General features: G+C 56.1%; 1 protein-coding gene across 1 annotated transcript in view; it reads left to right on the forward strand.

The window, feature by feature from the left end:
* The window catches only part of RTN4RL1 (reticulon 4 receptor like 1), a 78,467-nt gene extending 66,107 nt beyond the window's left edge, over positions 1-12,360 (forward strand). Inside the window, exon 2 of the mRNA XM_066363513.1 lies at positions 9,288-12,360. Coding sequence (XP_066219610.1) covers positions 9,288-10,618 — 1,331 coding nt within the window. The 3' untranslated portion in view covers positions 10,619-12,360. The remainder of the gene's footprint in view (positions 1-9,287) is intronic.
* Positions 12,361-12,827: the final 467 nt, after the last annotated feature.

The raw sequence follows: 12,827 nt of genomic DNA on the forward strand, positions 1-12,827 counted from the left end.
GTCGGCCCCGGGTACTGATAATAGCTCAGGTTGATCCGAGTGTGTCAGCTTCAGGCACTAAAAATAGTTCTGTTGATTAAAGCATCAGTCCTAGTCAGGGGTTGCCAAGTGGATCCCATTCAGGGCACATGCGAGAGTCTTTCTCACTATCTCCCCTCTCTTACCTAGAAAAAAAAAAGGCGTCTCAGACTTTATACATCCTAAACTGAGCTCTTGTCTGCTTTCCTAGCCTCCTCCAGTCTCACTGTATCCTCATCCTCTCAGAACCAGCCCACAGACCTCCCATCCCCTTTCTCTCACACTAGTTTACCTATGTGTCCTGTCAATTCTAGATCCCAGACATTTCTCAATCTGTCCGCAGCTCCAGGTCTACCTGCTCCATCCTCAATCCATGCTCTAATAGGAGCCCCCCAAATCCATTCATGTCACTTCTACTTCAAGCTCTTCAGTGGCTTCTTGCCATACCCAGAATTAAATCCAAACTCTTTTTTTTTTTTTAAGCGAGAGACAGAGAGATAGACAGAGAGAGGGACAGATAGGGACAGACAGGAAGGAAGAGAGATAAGAAGTATTAATTTTTCATCGTGGCACCTTAGTTGTTCATTGATTGCCTTCTAATATGTGCCTTGACTGGGAGACTACAGCAGAGCGAGTGACCCCTTGCTCAAGCCAGCGACCTTTGAGCCAGAGACTTTGGGCTTCAATCCAGCAACCATGGGTTATGTCTATGGTCCCACATTCAGGCCAGTGATCCCGCACTCAACCTGGTGAGCCCAGGCTCAATACAGACGAGCCGCACTCAAGCCGGTGACCTCTGGGTTTCAAACCTGGGTCCTCTGTGTCCCAGGCTGATGCTCTATCCACTGCGCCACCACCTGGTCAGGCAATCCAGACTCTTTACTGGGGGTTTTAAGGCCCTGGGAGGCCTGCCTTGTGCATTTCTGACTTCATCTCTGGCCCCTCTTTCCTCATCCACACCAAGTTCAGTCCAGTCCCATGGCCGTTGCACCTGCTGTTCTTTCGGGAAAGCTGTTCCTTGGCTCCTTCTTTTCCTTTAGGTTTCAACTCACGTGTCACTTGCCTCCACAAGCACACACACTAATGTCAGTCCCTTCATTTGTCTCAATCTTAACGCCCTCCTTGTGTCCTGAGTGCCTACTACCCACTGTGAGCTGGGGCCTGTCTGGTTCCTTCTGCCTCCCTAGAGTGTAGGCTCTGTCAGAGGAGCCCTGACTCTCACTGCTGCAGCATCAAGCACGGAGCCATTTCTCGAATGAGGGAAGGAGTTATGGGACAGATGCAGAGCGGGGTGATCGATCTCCAGGCCCGAGTTCCGAATGCCTTTCACTGACAGTGAGGAAAGAGGGGCTACCTGGGGACTAAAAACAAGGGCTTCTGGCAGAGGGTTCTGCACCTGCTTCTCAAAGCCTGGTTTTCAGCTCCTGTTGTGTGCTGCCCGATGCCAGGGCCTTCAGGATTTGGCAGATCCCACCCCACCCCTTCCACCTCATACCCCTTCAGGACCCCCAGGCTGGCATCTCAGTGCCCCTGAGGATTGTCCCACCCCCACAGAGGTTTTCTGCCCACTAGAATCACCTAACATAGCACTCTGGTTTCAGTGGGCCTGTCTCTTCGCGGGTATGTCCACAGTTTGCTGAGGTGTTGGGGGGAGGACAGTGGGCTCTACAGGTTTCGGAGGGGTTGGACTCAGAGCCATCTCAAAACCTTCCAAGGAGAGCTGGTTCTCAGAGGCGCTCAGCCCTCAGTATTAGAGTCTGGGCTGCCATAGCCCAGGTTCTGGGGCTCCCAGACAGAGAAGCAAATTTGAGTAACATGGGGAACATTTTATGAGCCCATAAGGGGCTTTGCAAGGTGAAGGTTAGAGTCCCCATTCCTGGGCTCCCTACAGAGAGCTGGCAGCTCCAGACTGGAATGGATGGACTGGGAGAGAGAACAAAGTAGATTCAAGACCCCATCTCCACCTGCTGTGCCCTTGAGGCAGCCGAAGCCTGAGCCAGAACTTGAACTTGGGGTTGAGCTTTGACTCTACTCGTGTTCTGATCTCTCGGGTCTGGGAGCACCAGGTGGATGGGGCAAAAGCCTGGGTTCTCTGGGGGTTGAGGAGAGCCCTAAAGGGTGGGCGGCAGCTCCCTTTGATAATAGTAGCAGGAAAACAAATCATCACCCTTGGGGACTACCTTCCTGCAGCCTCCCTGGACTAACAGTTCAGGAGCACAGGCTCACTGCATGCTTTCAGTACCCAGTAGGCAGTTGCTCTGACCGCAGTGCCAGACTAAGAAACTGAGGCATTGGAGATTTAGTGATGTGCCTGAGATTTAGTGAGGTGGCCCAGCTGAAATGTGTTCCTTCTGGGGTTGGTCCCAAGCCCAGGCAGAGCCAGGTGCCCTCACTTGCCTCCAGTCCCCCTCTTCCCACGCAGGGACCCCCGCAGCAAGGAGGTGGTAGTCACAGGCAGAGGACACAGGAGCCCGAGGTTGCTCCCACACGGCCCACCACATGGCCCACTGAGAGCTTGGCAGCCCAGTTAGCATGGCATGCCTGGCCAGGCCCGCTGGGGGGACTGGGCACAGCAGAGGAAAGCTGAGAGGTTGTTTCAATACTGGCCTCCCACTTGTCACCTGAAAGTGATTCTGGAGTGCTGGAGGGACTGGAATGGGTATGTGATTCAGCATTTTGGGAAAATAGTGGGAGCTAGAGGCAAAGCCCGGGTGAGTGCAGAGATAAGACACATAAGACAGGACATCACAGGCTGGGGGTGTGCCTCTCCTCAGAGACAGCCCTGCCCCCTCTCAGGGACCAGGTTTAGGGATGTTGCGAGATGAATGGTTTTAGCTGTCAGCCCCTTTAATGGTCTCCAGTCACAGGCATGTATATACATATGCACATGTGTGTGCTCAGATCTATGCATACACGTGTGCGCATGGCATGTACACACACAGTTAAACCCACACAAATGCAAATGCATAAATGTACACATGCACACACAGGCCCCAGCCGAGCCCAGGACTGCCTCTGGGCTGCAGGCACCGGGCTTGAGGTGCAGGCATCTGGAGAAAGCTCATGCTTCATGCCTGCCTGTCTGTCTGTCCTCTTATGCCCAGAGATGTTTTATGGCTATGGTTGGGACCCAGTCCTGGCCTCCAGGTAGGGTGACTAACTTGTCCTTGTTTGTTTGGGACTTTTCAGTTTTAACACTGAAAGTTTCACGTGGTGGGAAACCCCTGAGTCCCTGACAAACCTGCGCTAGTCACCTGCCCCCCCCCTCAGGCAGGCTCTCCTGTTTGTCACCTCTGCAGTGGCCAGGGGCCCTCAGGAGAGAGCCACAGTTGTGTCTGCTCTCACCCCCAGGCCTCAGCACTGATAAGATCCACCATGTTCACTGAGCACCTGTGATGAGCCAGGCCCAAGGGTTTTCTTCTTGAGCACCTACTGGGTGCCAGGCACTATTCTAGGCCCTGAGACTATAGCAGGGAACACAGCAGACAGAATCATTGTCTTCATGGAGTTGACTATCAGTAGGGGGATACAGAAAATAAACAGGATACCTAAATGGTATCATTCATTAGAAGAGGATGAATGTTATGGGAAAAAGTAAACAGAGAAGGGTCCCTTTTAAGTAGGCTGCTGGGAAGGTGGTGTGGGGAGAGACCAGAATGGGGCGGCGAGGAGCCCTGCAGATGTCCGGGAAGTGTTCCAGGCAGCGGGAACAGCGTGTGCTCAGGGCTGGAGACCTGCCTAGCCTGGGAGAGAGCAGCAAGGAGCAGAGTGAGGCTGGGGAAGGGGAAGGAGAAGGAGGCGAGGATGTGTGCTACCTCTGGGCCCAGTAAGAACTCGGGGTGAGGTAAGGATGGCTGAGTGTGACGGGAGCCTTGGAGGGGTGGAGCAGAGGAGCCACATGGCCACTCGCACTTTTGCTGCTGCGTTGGCAAAGCTGTCGGGTGGGGGTGGTGGAGTGGGGACCACTGTTGAGATAGTCTAGGCGAGGTGCCATGGTGGCCCAGACCAAGGTGGTGGCTGGGAAAGTAGGTGAATTCCGGGGAGGTTCTCAAGTTGAGCTGACAGGATTTCTGACGAAGTGGGTGAGAGAGAAAGAGGAGGAGATATGGCTCTGAGGGCCTCAGCATGGCAGCCGGAATGAAGGAGCTGCCTTCCCCTGAGACAGAGGAGGTTTGTGGGGGGACAGCGACAGCTCAGTTTTGGGTGCACTGCGTTTGACAGATGGGGATATGGAGGTGGCGGGTGCATACAGGCATCTCCAGATAGAGAGGGCCAGGCTGTAGCTTAGAAGTAGAATGCCTATTTTACAGGTGAGGAAAAGGAGGCTCACACATGCAAGGGGACACACTTGTTAGCTGGGGAACCAAGACCCAGGTCTGTCTGGCTCCAAAGCCCGTGATCGTTTCACTGCCCTGTGCTGTGAGAGCTGGCCACCCTGTCCAGAGCCCCACATCTGGCAGTGGGGGCTGAGAAGGGAAGCCCAGCTCTACCCTGGCTGGCTTCCTTCTCCAGGGCGAGGCCAGGCTGAGGTGGGGGGATGCCCACCAGAAAGTGGCCTGTGTGTGGGTGCGGCAGAGGGACAGTGCCAAGTGCCCCGAGGCGCCAGCAGCTCTGTTTGCATAGCCGGCTGGCCTGAGGCCATTATCTGACCAGCTGAGCCATTCAGTTAGCATCGATTGGCTCAGAGAGGGGCCCCTGGCAAAGATGGGTTGGGAGGGAATTCTGCCCTGTTCACGGGAAGGGAAGGTGCAGAGCCAGAAGAATTGACCGCGTGGCTATCAGTCTCCAAGACTCAGGGAGCCCCATGGACCTGTCTGGGGACCATGGGAATGCCAGTCCTTCAGGCCGTTCTTGTGTAGGTGTGTGGAGGGGGAGTCCCTTTGGGGCCAGATGGTGTCAGATTCAGGTCAAAATGAGCCCTGAAACCTTGGGGCCAGAAAGGGTTGACCAGCACTTAGCTGGGGCTGCCCTGCCCTCCCATGCAACATGGAGCCTGTGGATGCAGAGTCAGCTGGGTGAGGTCTGCCCCCTTGGCTGGCTCACCAGCTGGGTGGCCTTGACCATCCACTTCCCTCTGGATGCTACGTGTCCTCATCTACGAAATGGCACAGCACCCATGGGGTGAGGATTCCATGTAAAAACCCTGGCACAGGCTGAGGGCTAGGTCTTCCTTGCTTAGCTCCTTCCTGCAGGTAGGAGTGGGGGAGGTGCAGGGCCCCTGCTGCACTGGCCGTCTAGTCTGAGACTAGATTAGAAGTTCTGTTTGTGCTGGTTCTGGTGGGGAGCTGTCTGGCTTCCCAAGCCAAGCTGATCTGATATTACAGCTTCTTTGGGAGCTCTGGCTACTTAGAGGATGAGAGAGGGGCCAGGGTAAAATGGCGGCCTGCCACCTGCTTCTCTACCTCAGTACCTTTGCACATGCCCTTCCCACCCATCCCACCAGGGCCAGCACCCATGGGACTGTTCATAAACACATTTTAGGAATGGGCTGCTGAATGAACTGGGTGAGGTACTTGACCATGCTCAGGCCACTCACCTCTGCCCAACAAGTCCTTCTCCAGCAGCTGAGGGGCTTTGGGGTTTGCAGGAAGGAGGACATGAAGACAATACCAGCTCTCATTCCTGCATATCTTCTATGCTGGCAGGGGAGCAGAGAGCTTCATGGAGGAGGTGACATAAGGACAGCAGGAGCCTTCCCTGAACTTCTCCACTCCCCCTGCACACCCCTAGGTGCCTACTTTGGGCCCAGCACCTGGCCAGACTGCCTACCTAGTATTGTGAGACCCCTTATCTGCTAGTCTACGAGGACCCACTCAGTTCACCATGGCCCCTCCCTGCCTTGGCATCCTGGATACTCCAGGACTCTGGCAACAATTGTTGAATGGAGGCAAGAATGAATGAGGCTGCAGAGATGCAGGAAAGCTCAGATATATGGGGGCCGGGAGGTTTGGGAGTAGCTAAGCAGAGCAGTCAGTCAGGAGCACACCCCTGGAGGAAGAGGAGAAGGAGAGGCTGAGGAAGGACAAAGAGTGGGGGAGATTCAGCCTTGCTTGAGTTCTCTCAAGCAGAGCAACCCTTGCCTTACCCAGGAGGAGGCTGAGGAGTCTGATGGGAGGAGGTGCAAGGCTCCTCCATGGAGACTTGGATCCCTGCTAATTTGCAATCTTAAAATGCACAGCAAAGACACCAGCTTCCTTGTTAGTGCATTAATCAGTAATCAGTGGGTTGGGGCTCCCATGGGCCACATGGAGGGGGCACAAGAGGAGTCTCAGCAATGCAGTGCCAGCCTCCCTGGGAAGGAACCCAGCAGGATGACAGTCTAGGGCCAGGGCACCTGCTGGCTCAAACAGGGGGTGCCAGATGCAGGTGGGGTTGGCAGGGAAGGCTGGCCCAGGGTCTTGGAAAAGGAACCACCTTCCAGAGTGGAGAGGCAGACTCAACTGAGACCCACTCCTGTGCCCAGTGGGAGGGAGCGGCTTCCATGGCATGGGACCGCTGGCATCTGGGCAATAATAAAGGATGAACAGGAGCTCTAAGTGTTGGCTGGACTCCCTGCCTCCTTCTGGGCCCCTCTCAAGAGGATGGGCGTGGTGGCTCCTGCCCTGGGTCCTGCCTTCACCCACTCCCTGCTTCTGACCCCCTCCCACCTGCCAAAGTGTGTTCACATGCCAGCTGCTAATAGCGCACACCTAGATTTCTGGGCAGTTGGCTTTTTCACCCAAGTCGGGTCTTCACCCGGTTTCCCCCGTCCCCCCACATCCCCTGGAGGCACCTGTCTTGAGGAAGGGGTGTTGCTCTCTGTGATCCTCTCAGCTTCTCTGGGGATCATTTCAGAGAGCCTCCTCCCAGAACCTTAAAGAGATAGAGCCACAAGAGCAGGCAGAGGGCTGTCTGCCCCCACCCCAGGTCATGGGGCAGGAAAATGCCTCACCCCCCACCCACAGGGTAATTCTGAGGATCAGAGGAGCTTGAGAAGAGGTGCTATGTCAACCCCGTAAGCTGCACAAATGTCAAGTGGCATTAGCACTGAGCCTGCCCCAGCTCACCCCTGTCCCCATGGTGAGCAGCTTAAGGGAAGGAATGCCTTTGTCTTTGCAGGACTCTAGAGGTGGAGTGGTTCGTGTGGCCCACAAACACAGGCCATGGCCACGGCCCTGTGCTTTCAGCACAGCGAGCATCATGAACTCCCTTAAGTTAAGAGGGGACCTTGGGCTCCCTCAGAGTGCGGGTAGGGCCGCCTCCGTGGGGAGGGCTCCTGGCAGACAGCAGCCTGGGCAGGGGTGAGGAGTGGAGCTGAGCGAAGGGAAAGGGAGTGCTGGGCTCTGGAAGTTGTGGCCAGTGTGGGTTGGGCCCTCCTCCCAGCCCTGGCTGTTGGAGGCTCAAGGCAGCAGGCAGGCTCTGCAAGAGTCAGCTGGGGTTTGGGGTCCAGTTTCCTATCCCCTCACACTCCTGCCTCTCCCTGTGGGGCTGGGTCCCCTGGCCAGACTGAGGTGGGCCGTGGGAGGCTGGGGGTCAGACCGAAGCCTTCACATGGGTGGCATGGCAACCATCTACTCGTCACAGAAGGGAAACAGGCCGAGGAGGCACACCAGCCAGGGGCCAGGCCTGCAGGCTGCAGGCTCTCCAGGGGTCACGATGATGGAAGGCACAGCGAGGGCTGTGTGGCCTGGCCCGAGAAGGGTCCCTACAGCTGCACTACCGCCACCACCACTACTACCGAGGTCATAATTGCTCTGAAATCGTAATCGAACCCATTATGCAAAAACCAAATTATGTGCAATGATTTTTATATGTTGGAAACGTTAGGTCGAAACAGGGTGATTACAGGGGGACGGGAAGCAGCTGCCACTCTCTGCGAGTCCATAACTCCCAACAGCTGGGAGCTGTCACTTATTTATGACACTGTTTCTGCCAGAAATGAGGAGTGGCAGTGGTGGAGAGGCCCTGCCTGAGCCTGGGCAGGCGGCCGGGGCAGAGGCAGTCCTGGGCGCCTGGCTGGGTGGCCAGCGTGAGGCTGGCAGCAGGACCTGCTGCAAAGTGGCTGCGGAGGGGCTGGTTCTCTCATTCTGCACACTCTGGACACAGCTGGCACCAGGACGAATGGCAGAGCTGCCCTGGGCCCCCAGCTCTCCTGAGAGGCCCGGCTGGCCAAGCTGGAAGGGAAGGGCAGGAGGCCAATTCAGGCAGTTACAAGCCTGGAGCCTGTCCCCCCAACACCGGCGCGCCTGCTGGGCTGCCAGGGGCAGCTGCGACCCTGGAAAAAAGCAGGTAATGACTATCGTCCATAATGAGGCTGCTCCGATAATGAGCATGGGGCTATTATCCGACCACAGGCTGGACACATCCGAAAATAAATTATTTTAAGAATCTATTAACGAATCCCTAATTAATGCCCAATTAGAGGGAAGCTACAGAGGAAACGCTCCGGACAGTCTCAAGGCAAGCCTGGTTTGCAACCACAGCCTGGGAGCTCATGTGAGGAGGAGGCGAAGGAGGGGCCAGCGGTGGACCTGAATGGGTGCAGCCTCCGTCTGGCACCTTCATGGGCCCCAGAGCCCTGCCAGCCCGAAGGGTTTCATACCTGTGCCCTGTCGGTACCTCTTCACAGCTGAACGAGGAACAACTATTACTATTTAGAAATGAGGATACTGAGGCACACATTTGAGGACATGGGAGGAACTATAAATGAGACAGTTTTTGAGATGAACTTTGGTGTCATGCCTGCATTCTTTGATTGTTTTGGGAAATAATTTAAAGAGACTCCTCAGAACTCCATATGAGAAACTCACTTGGTTAAAACAGGGGTCTGCACCCCATTGTATTCACACAGGTAACAGTGAGAAAGTGGCAGAGCGGGGGACAGGAAGCAGGTGCTGGCTGCTGTGTGACTCTCACCCCAGCAGTGCCAGCAGAGCCCGAGGAGGTGGGGCTAAGAGGTTGGGGCAGGGCTAGGGGGTTTGCGGGAATCTGAGCCTTCACCCCACGCTCATCTCACAGCCCAAGCTGGTGACAGAACCCCCAGTAGAGGCGGGGTGCCACGGTGTGGGGAGCAGTCTCTAGCCCCAGATGGGGGCCTGACCCCTGCTTTCGTCCCATCAGGAGCCGGGCCCTCAGGGGTCCACCATCCTAGACAACTGAGCACAGCAGACAGGACAGAGCCCCAGCTGGCCAAGGAGGGTCGCATGCCGTCCAAGTCCTCCCTTCCCTCACCCCGCCGGTCTCTCCCCTCCCGGGCAGCCCCTGACCTGGCTGTGCTCTCTCCCCATCAGGGTGCTGTGTGGAGCTGCTGCTGCTGCTGCTGCTGCTGGCTGGGCAGCTGCCCCTGGGCAGCGGCTGCCCGCGGGACTGTGTGTGCTACCCAGCACCCATGACAGTCAGCTGCCAGGCGCACAACTTCGCAGCCATCCCCGAGGGCATCCCGGAGGACAGCGAGCGCATCTTCCTGCAGAACAACCGCATCACCCTCCTCCAGCAGGGACACTTCAGCCCCGCTATCGTCACCCTGTGGATCTACTCCAACAACATCACCTTCATCGACCCCAACACCTTCGAGGGCTTTGTGCACCTGGAGGAACTGGACCTCGGTGACAACCGGCAGCTGCGGACGCTGGCGCCGGAGACCTTCCAGGGCCTGGTGAAGCTGCACGCCCTCTACCTCTATAAGTGCAGGCTCAGCGCCCTGCCCGCGGGCATCTTCGGCGGCCTACACAGCCTGCAGTACCTCTACCTGCAGGACAACCACATTGAGTACCTGCAGGATGACATCTTTGTAGACCTGGTCAACCTCAGCCACCTGTTTCTCCATGGCAACAAGCTGTGGAGTCTGGGCCAGGACACCTTCCGGGGGCTGGTGAACCTGGACCGGCTGCTGCTGCATGAGAACCAGCTGCAGTGGGTCCACCACAAGGCTTTTCACGACCTCCGCCGGCTCACCACCCTCTTCCTCTTTAACAACAGCCTCTCTGAGCTGCAGGGCGACTGCCTGGCACCCCTGGGGGCCCTGGAGTTCCTCCGCCTCAACGGGAACTCCTGGGACTGTGGTTGCCGGGCCCGGTCCCTGTGGGAATGGCTTCGGAGGTTCCGTGGCTCCAGCTCCGCTGTCCCTTGCGTGTCCCCAGAGCAGCGGCAGGGCCAGGACCTGAAGCTGCTGAGTGCTGAGGACTTCCGGAATTGCACCGGGCCAGCATCCCCGCACCAGATCAAGTCACACACGCTTACCACCACCGACAGGGCCGCCCGAAAGGAACATCACCCAGCCCGTGGCCCCACCAGGGACAATGGCCACCCACATGGCCATCTGCCTGGCTCCCGGACGGGCTCTAGAAAGCCAGGCAAGAACTGCACCAACCACAGGAATCGCAACCAGGTCTCCAAGGCAGGCACTGGGAAGCAGGCCCACGAGCTGCAGGACTACGCCCCTGACTACCAGCACAAGTTCAGCTTTGACATCATGCCCACAGTGCGGCCCAAGAGGAAGGGCAAGTGTGCCCGCAGGACCCCCATCCGAGCCCCCAGCGGGGTGCAGCAAGCTTCCTCCAGCCATTCTCTGGGGGCTTCCGTGCTGGCCTGGATACTGGGGCTGGCGGTCACTCTCCGCTGAGGACCCAGGGCACCAGCACCCAGCACTGCCACATGTCCACCAAGGAACAGAATTACTTTTTTTTATAAGTGGAGGATCTGCTGGGTTTCAGGCAGTCTGGTAAAGGCTTCGGCTGCTGTCTGGGCCCTACCCAGTGGATTACAAATCCGAAGTGTACAGCCCCGAGTGGGAGGGGATTACCACACCTTACCCAGCTGTTCCAGCCAGCCCCCGCCGACCAGCCACGGACAGCATCCATGCGGCAAGGCGGTTAGAGCGCTCAGAGAGAATCTTTTATTAGCAACATTGGTCCAGTGCCCCATGGGAGCTGAGTTCTGTGGAATCCCGGTTATTTGGAGAGGTCTGAAGGGCCCCTGCCATTCTTGGAGGAAGCAGGACTCAGGAACAGATGATGCTCACCCAAGAGGTCAGGTTGACCATCCGTCCGGGAGCACATGAGCAGGTAGCATTTAGTCAACTGGCCCTGAATCCAACAATGTGCCACCTTCAGTCCCTTCCCTGAGGTGACGCCTCTCATTCTTGATGTCTCAGGCAACATTCAGCCCAGACCCTGGGCTCCAAGAACCAGTTACCAAAGGAAAGATCATCAGAGGCTGAAATTCAGAACTTCATCATGTGCAATGAGGTTCTCACAGGAGGTGCAGTTTTATAACTATGTCCACTTATATATATACACACTCTACATATATATATATATATACACACACACAGAGGCACAGGTCCCTTGCCCCACTCCTTACCAAACTGTATGTCTTATCATGTTTATAAACTATACGGAAAACTATGTTGAATTAAGGATTGTATTGGTGATTTCTAGCAAGAAAAGAGTCATAGGATTTTTCTCTAGAATCCCAACCTGCAACAACAGTCCTGATTTAACCTGGGCGTGCCAGGGGCATGGGCAAATGGTCAGTGGGGAGGGTCAGAGAGAAGGGGAGGCAGCAAGAATCACTTCAGAGGACCAATATTCTTAGATATTTAGAGCATCACCTTGTTTTTATATGCAACACATGTCCATCTGCCACCCTGGAACCCTGTCATCCCTACTGTAGTAAGTATTGGCAGCAGGGTGAGAAACGAGAAGAAGCTTGTTAGACATCAGGGAGCCAGGTCCTGGGGACAGGCTGGACTGAGAAGGGGAGGGAAGGATCTTTGGGTTTCTTAGGCCATTGGGTGAGGTTCACAGTGTTAGTTCAATAGGCTGGGCAGTGTCGTCAGCCTAACGTTTTGCCAGCTATGGTCTGGACAGGCTAGGGAGACTTTGGGCATGAGCCTAGGCCTCTGGCACAGCTCAGCTGCTGAATTTTCCTTGGGGCTCTTTGCTGGGCATCCTAGCAGGGGCCCTGTGTAGGGTGACAGGAGGAAAAGCATCAGGAGGCCTTAGCAGAAGAGGAACATTGAGGGCATTTCAAGAACCATCTCAGGCACTTCTGCATTATGGCGGCCCTGTCCTTACTGGCTCTTCTGAAGATGCCCGGAGATGGGCAGAGATCAGGAGGCCAGATTCAGGGGTCAGGAGTACGGACATGCAGGGAATAAAACAGGCAAGCCCGACAGGGGCTAGGGGCTGTGGTCAAGGTCAGCCATGCTACTGGCTGGGGACCCGAGTGGGCACAATCTCCTTGGCGCTTTGCACAAACCTGAATTCCCCACAAGAGAAAAGATGTACATGAGGCGCAAGAAACACTGAATCCAATTAAGAGAGAAAAATAATAATAAAAAAATTTTCTCTTGGACAAGAACCCTGCTTCTCATTTCCTAGCCCCACATTCCTGAAGAGATGGCAGATCCCAAGCTTTTGTGGGGTGGGCGAGCCTGGCTGGGCACAGCTCTGAGAGCACAGCATGTTCGTTGGCGGGAGGAGCTGATGGGGCAGGGGCACACTGACTCACTGGATGTGTGCACATGCGTACACACACACACATACACACACACACACACACACACACACACACACACGTTCTTCACTCCATGGTTCTTTTCTCGCCCGCACAGAACATGACTCACTTCCCACACTCTGGCTGCACTGGGTTAGCCCCATCTCTGCGGCTCTCCCGAGAGCAGGCTAGCTGGATCCCTCCCGGCCTGTTCCCAAGGGTCAAGGGCCTCACCAACAGCAGCTGAACTATTGATAGGGAGCTTGGGGTGACTGGAAAGGAACTGCCAGTTCCTGGGGTCCAGAGGGGTTTCCAGGAGTCCAGGGACCGAC

This window comes from Saccopteryx leptura, chromosome 2 (genome assembly GCF_036850995.1).
Source record: "Saccopteryx leptura isolate mSacLep1 chromosome 2, mSacLep1_pri_phased_curated, whole genome shotgun sequence".
NCBI classification, from domain to species: Eukaryota; Metazoa; Chordata; class Mammalia; order Chiroptera; family Emballonuridae; genus Saccopteryx; species Saccopteryx leptura.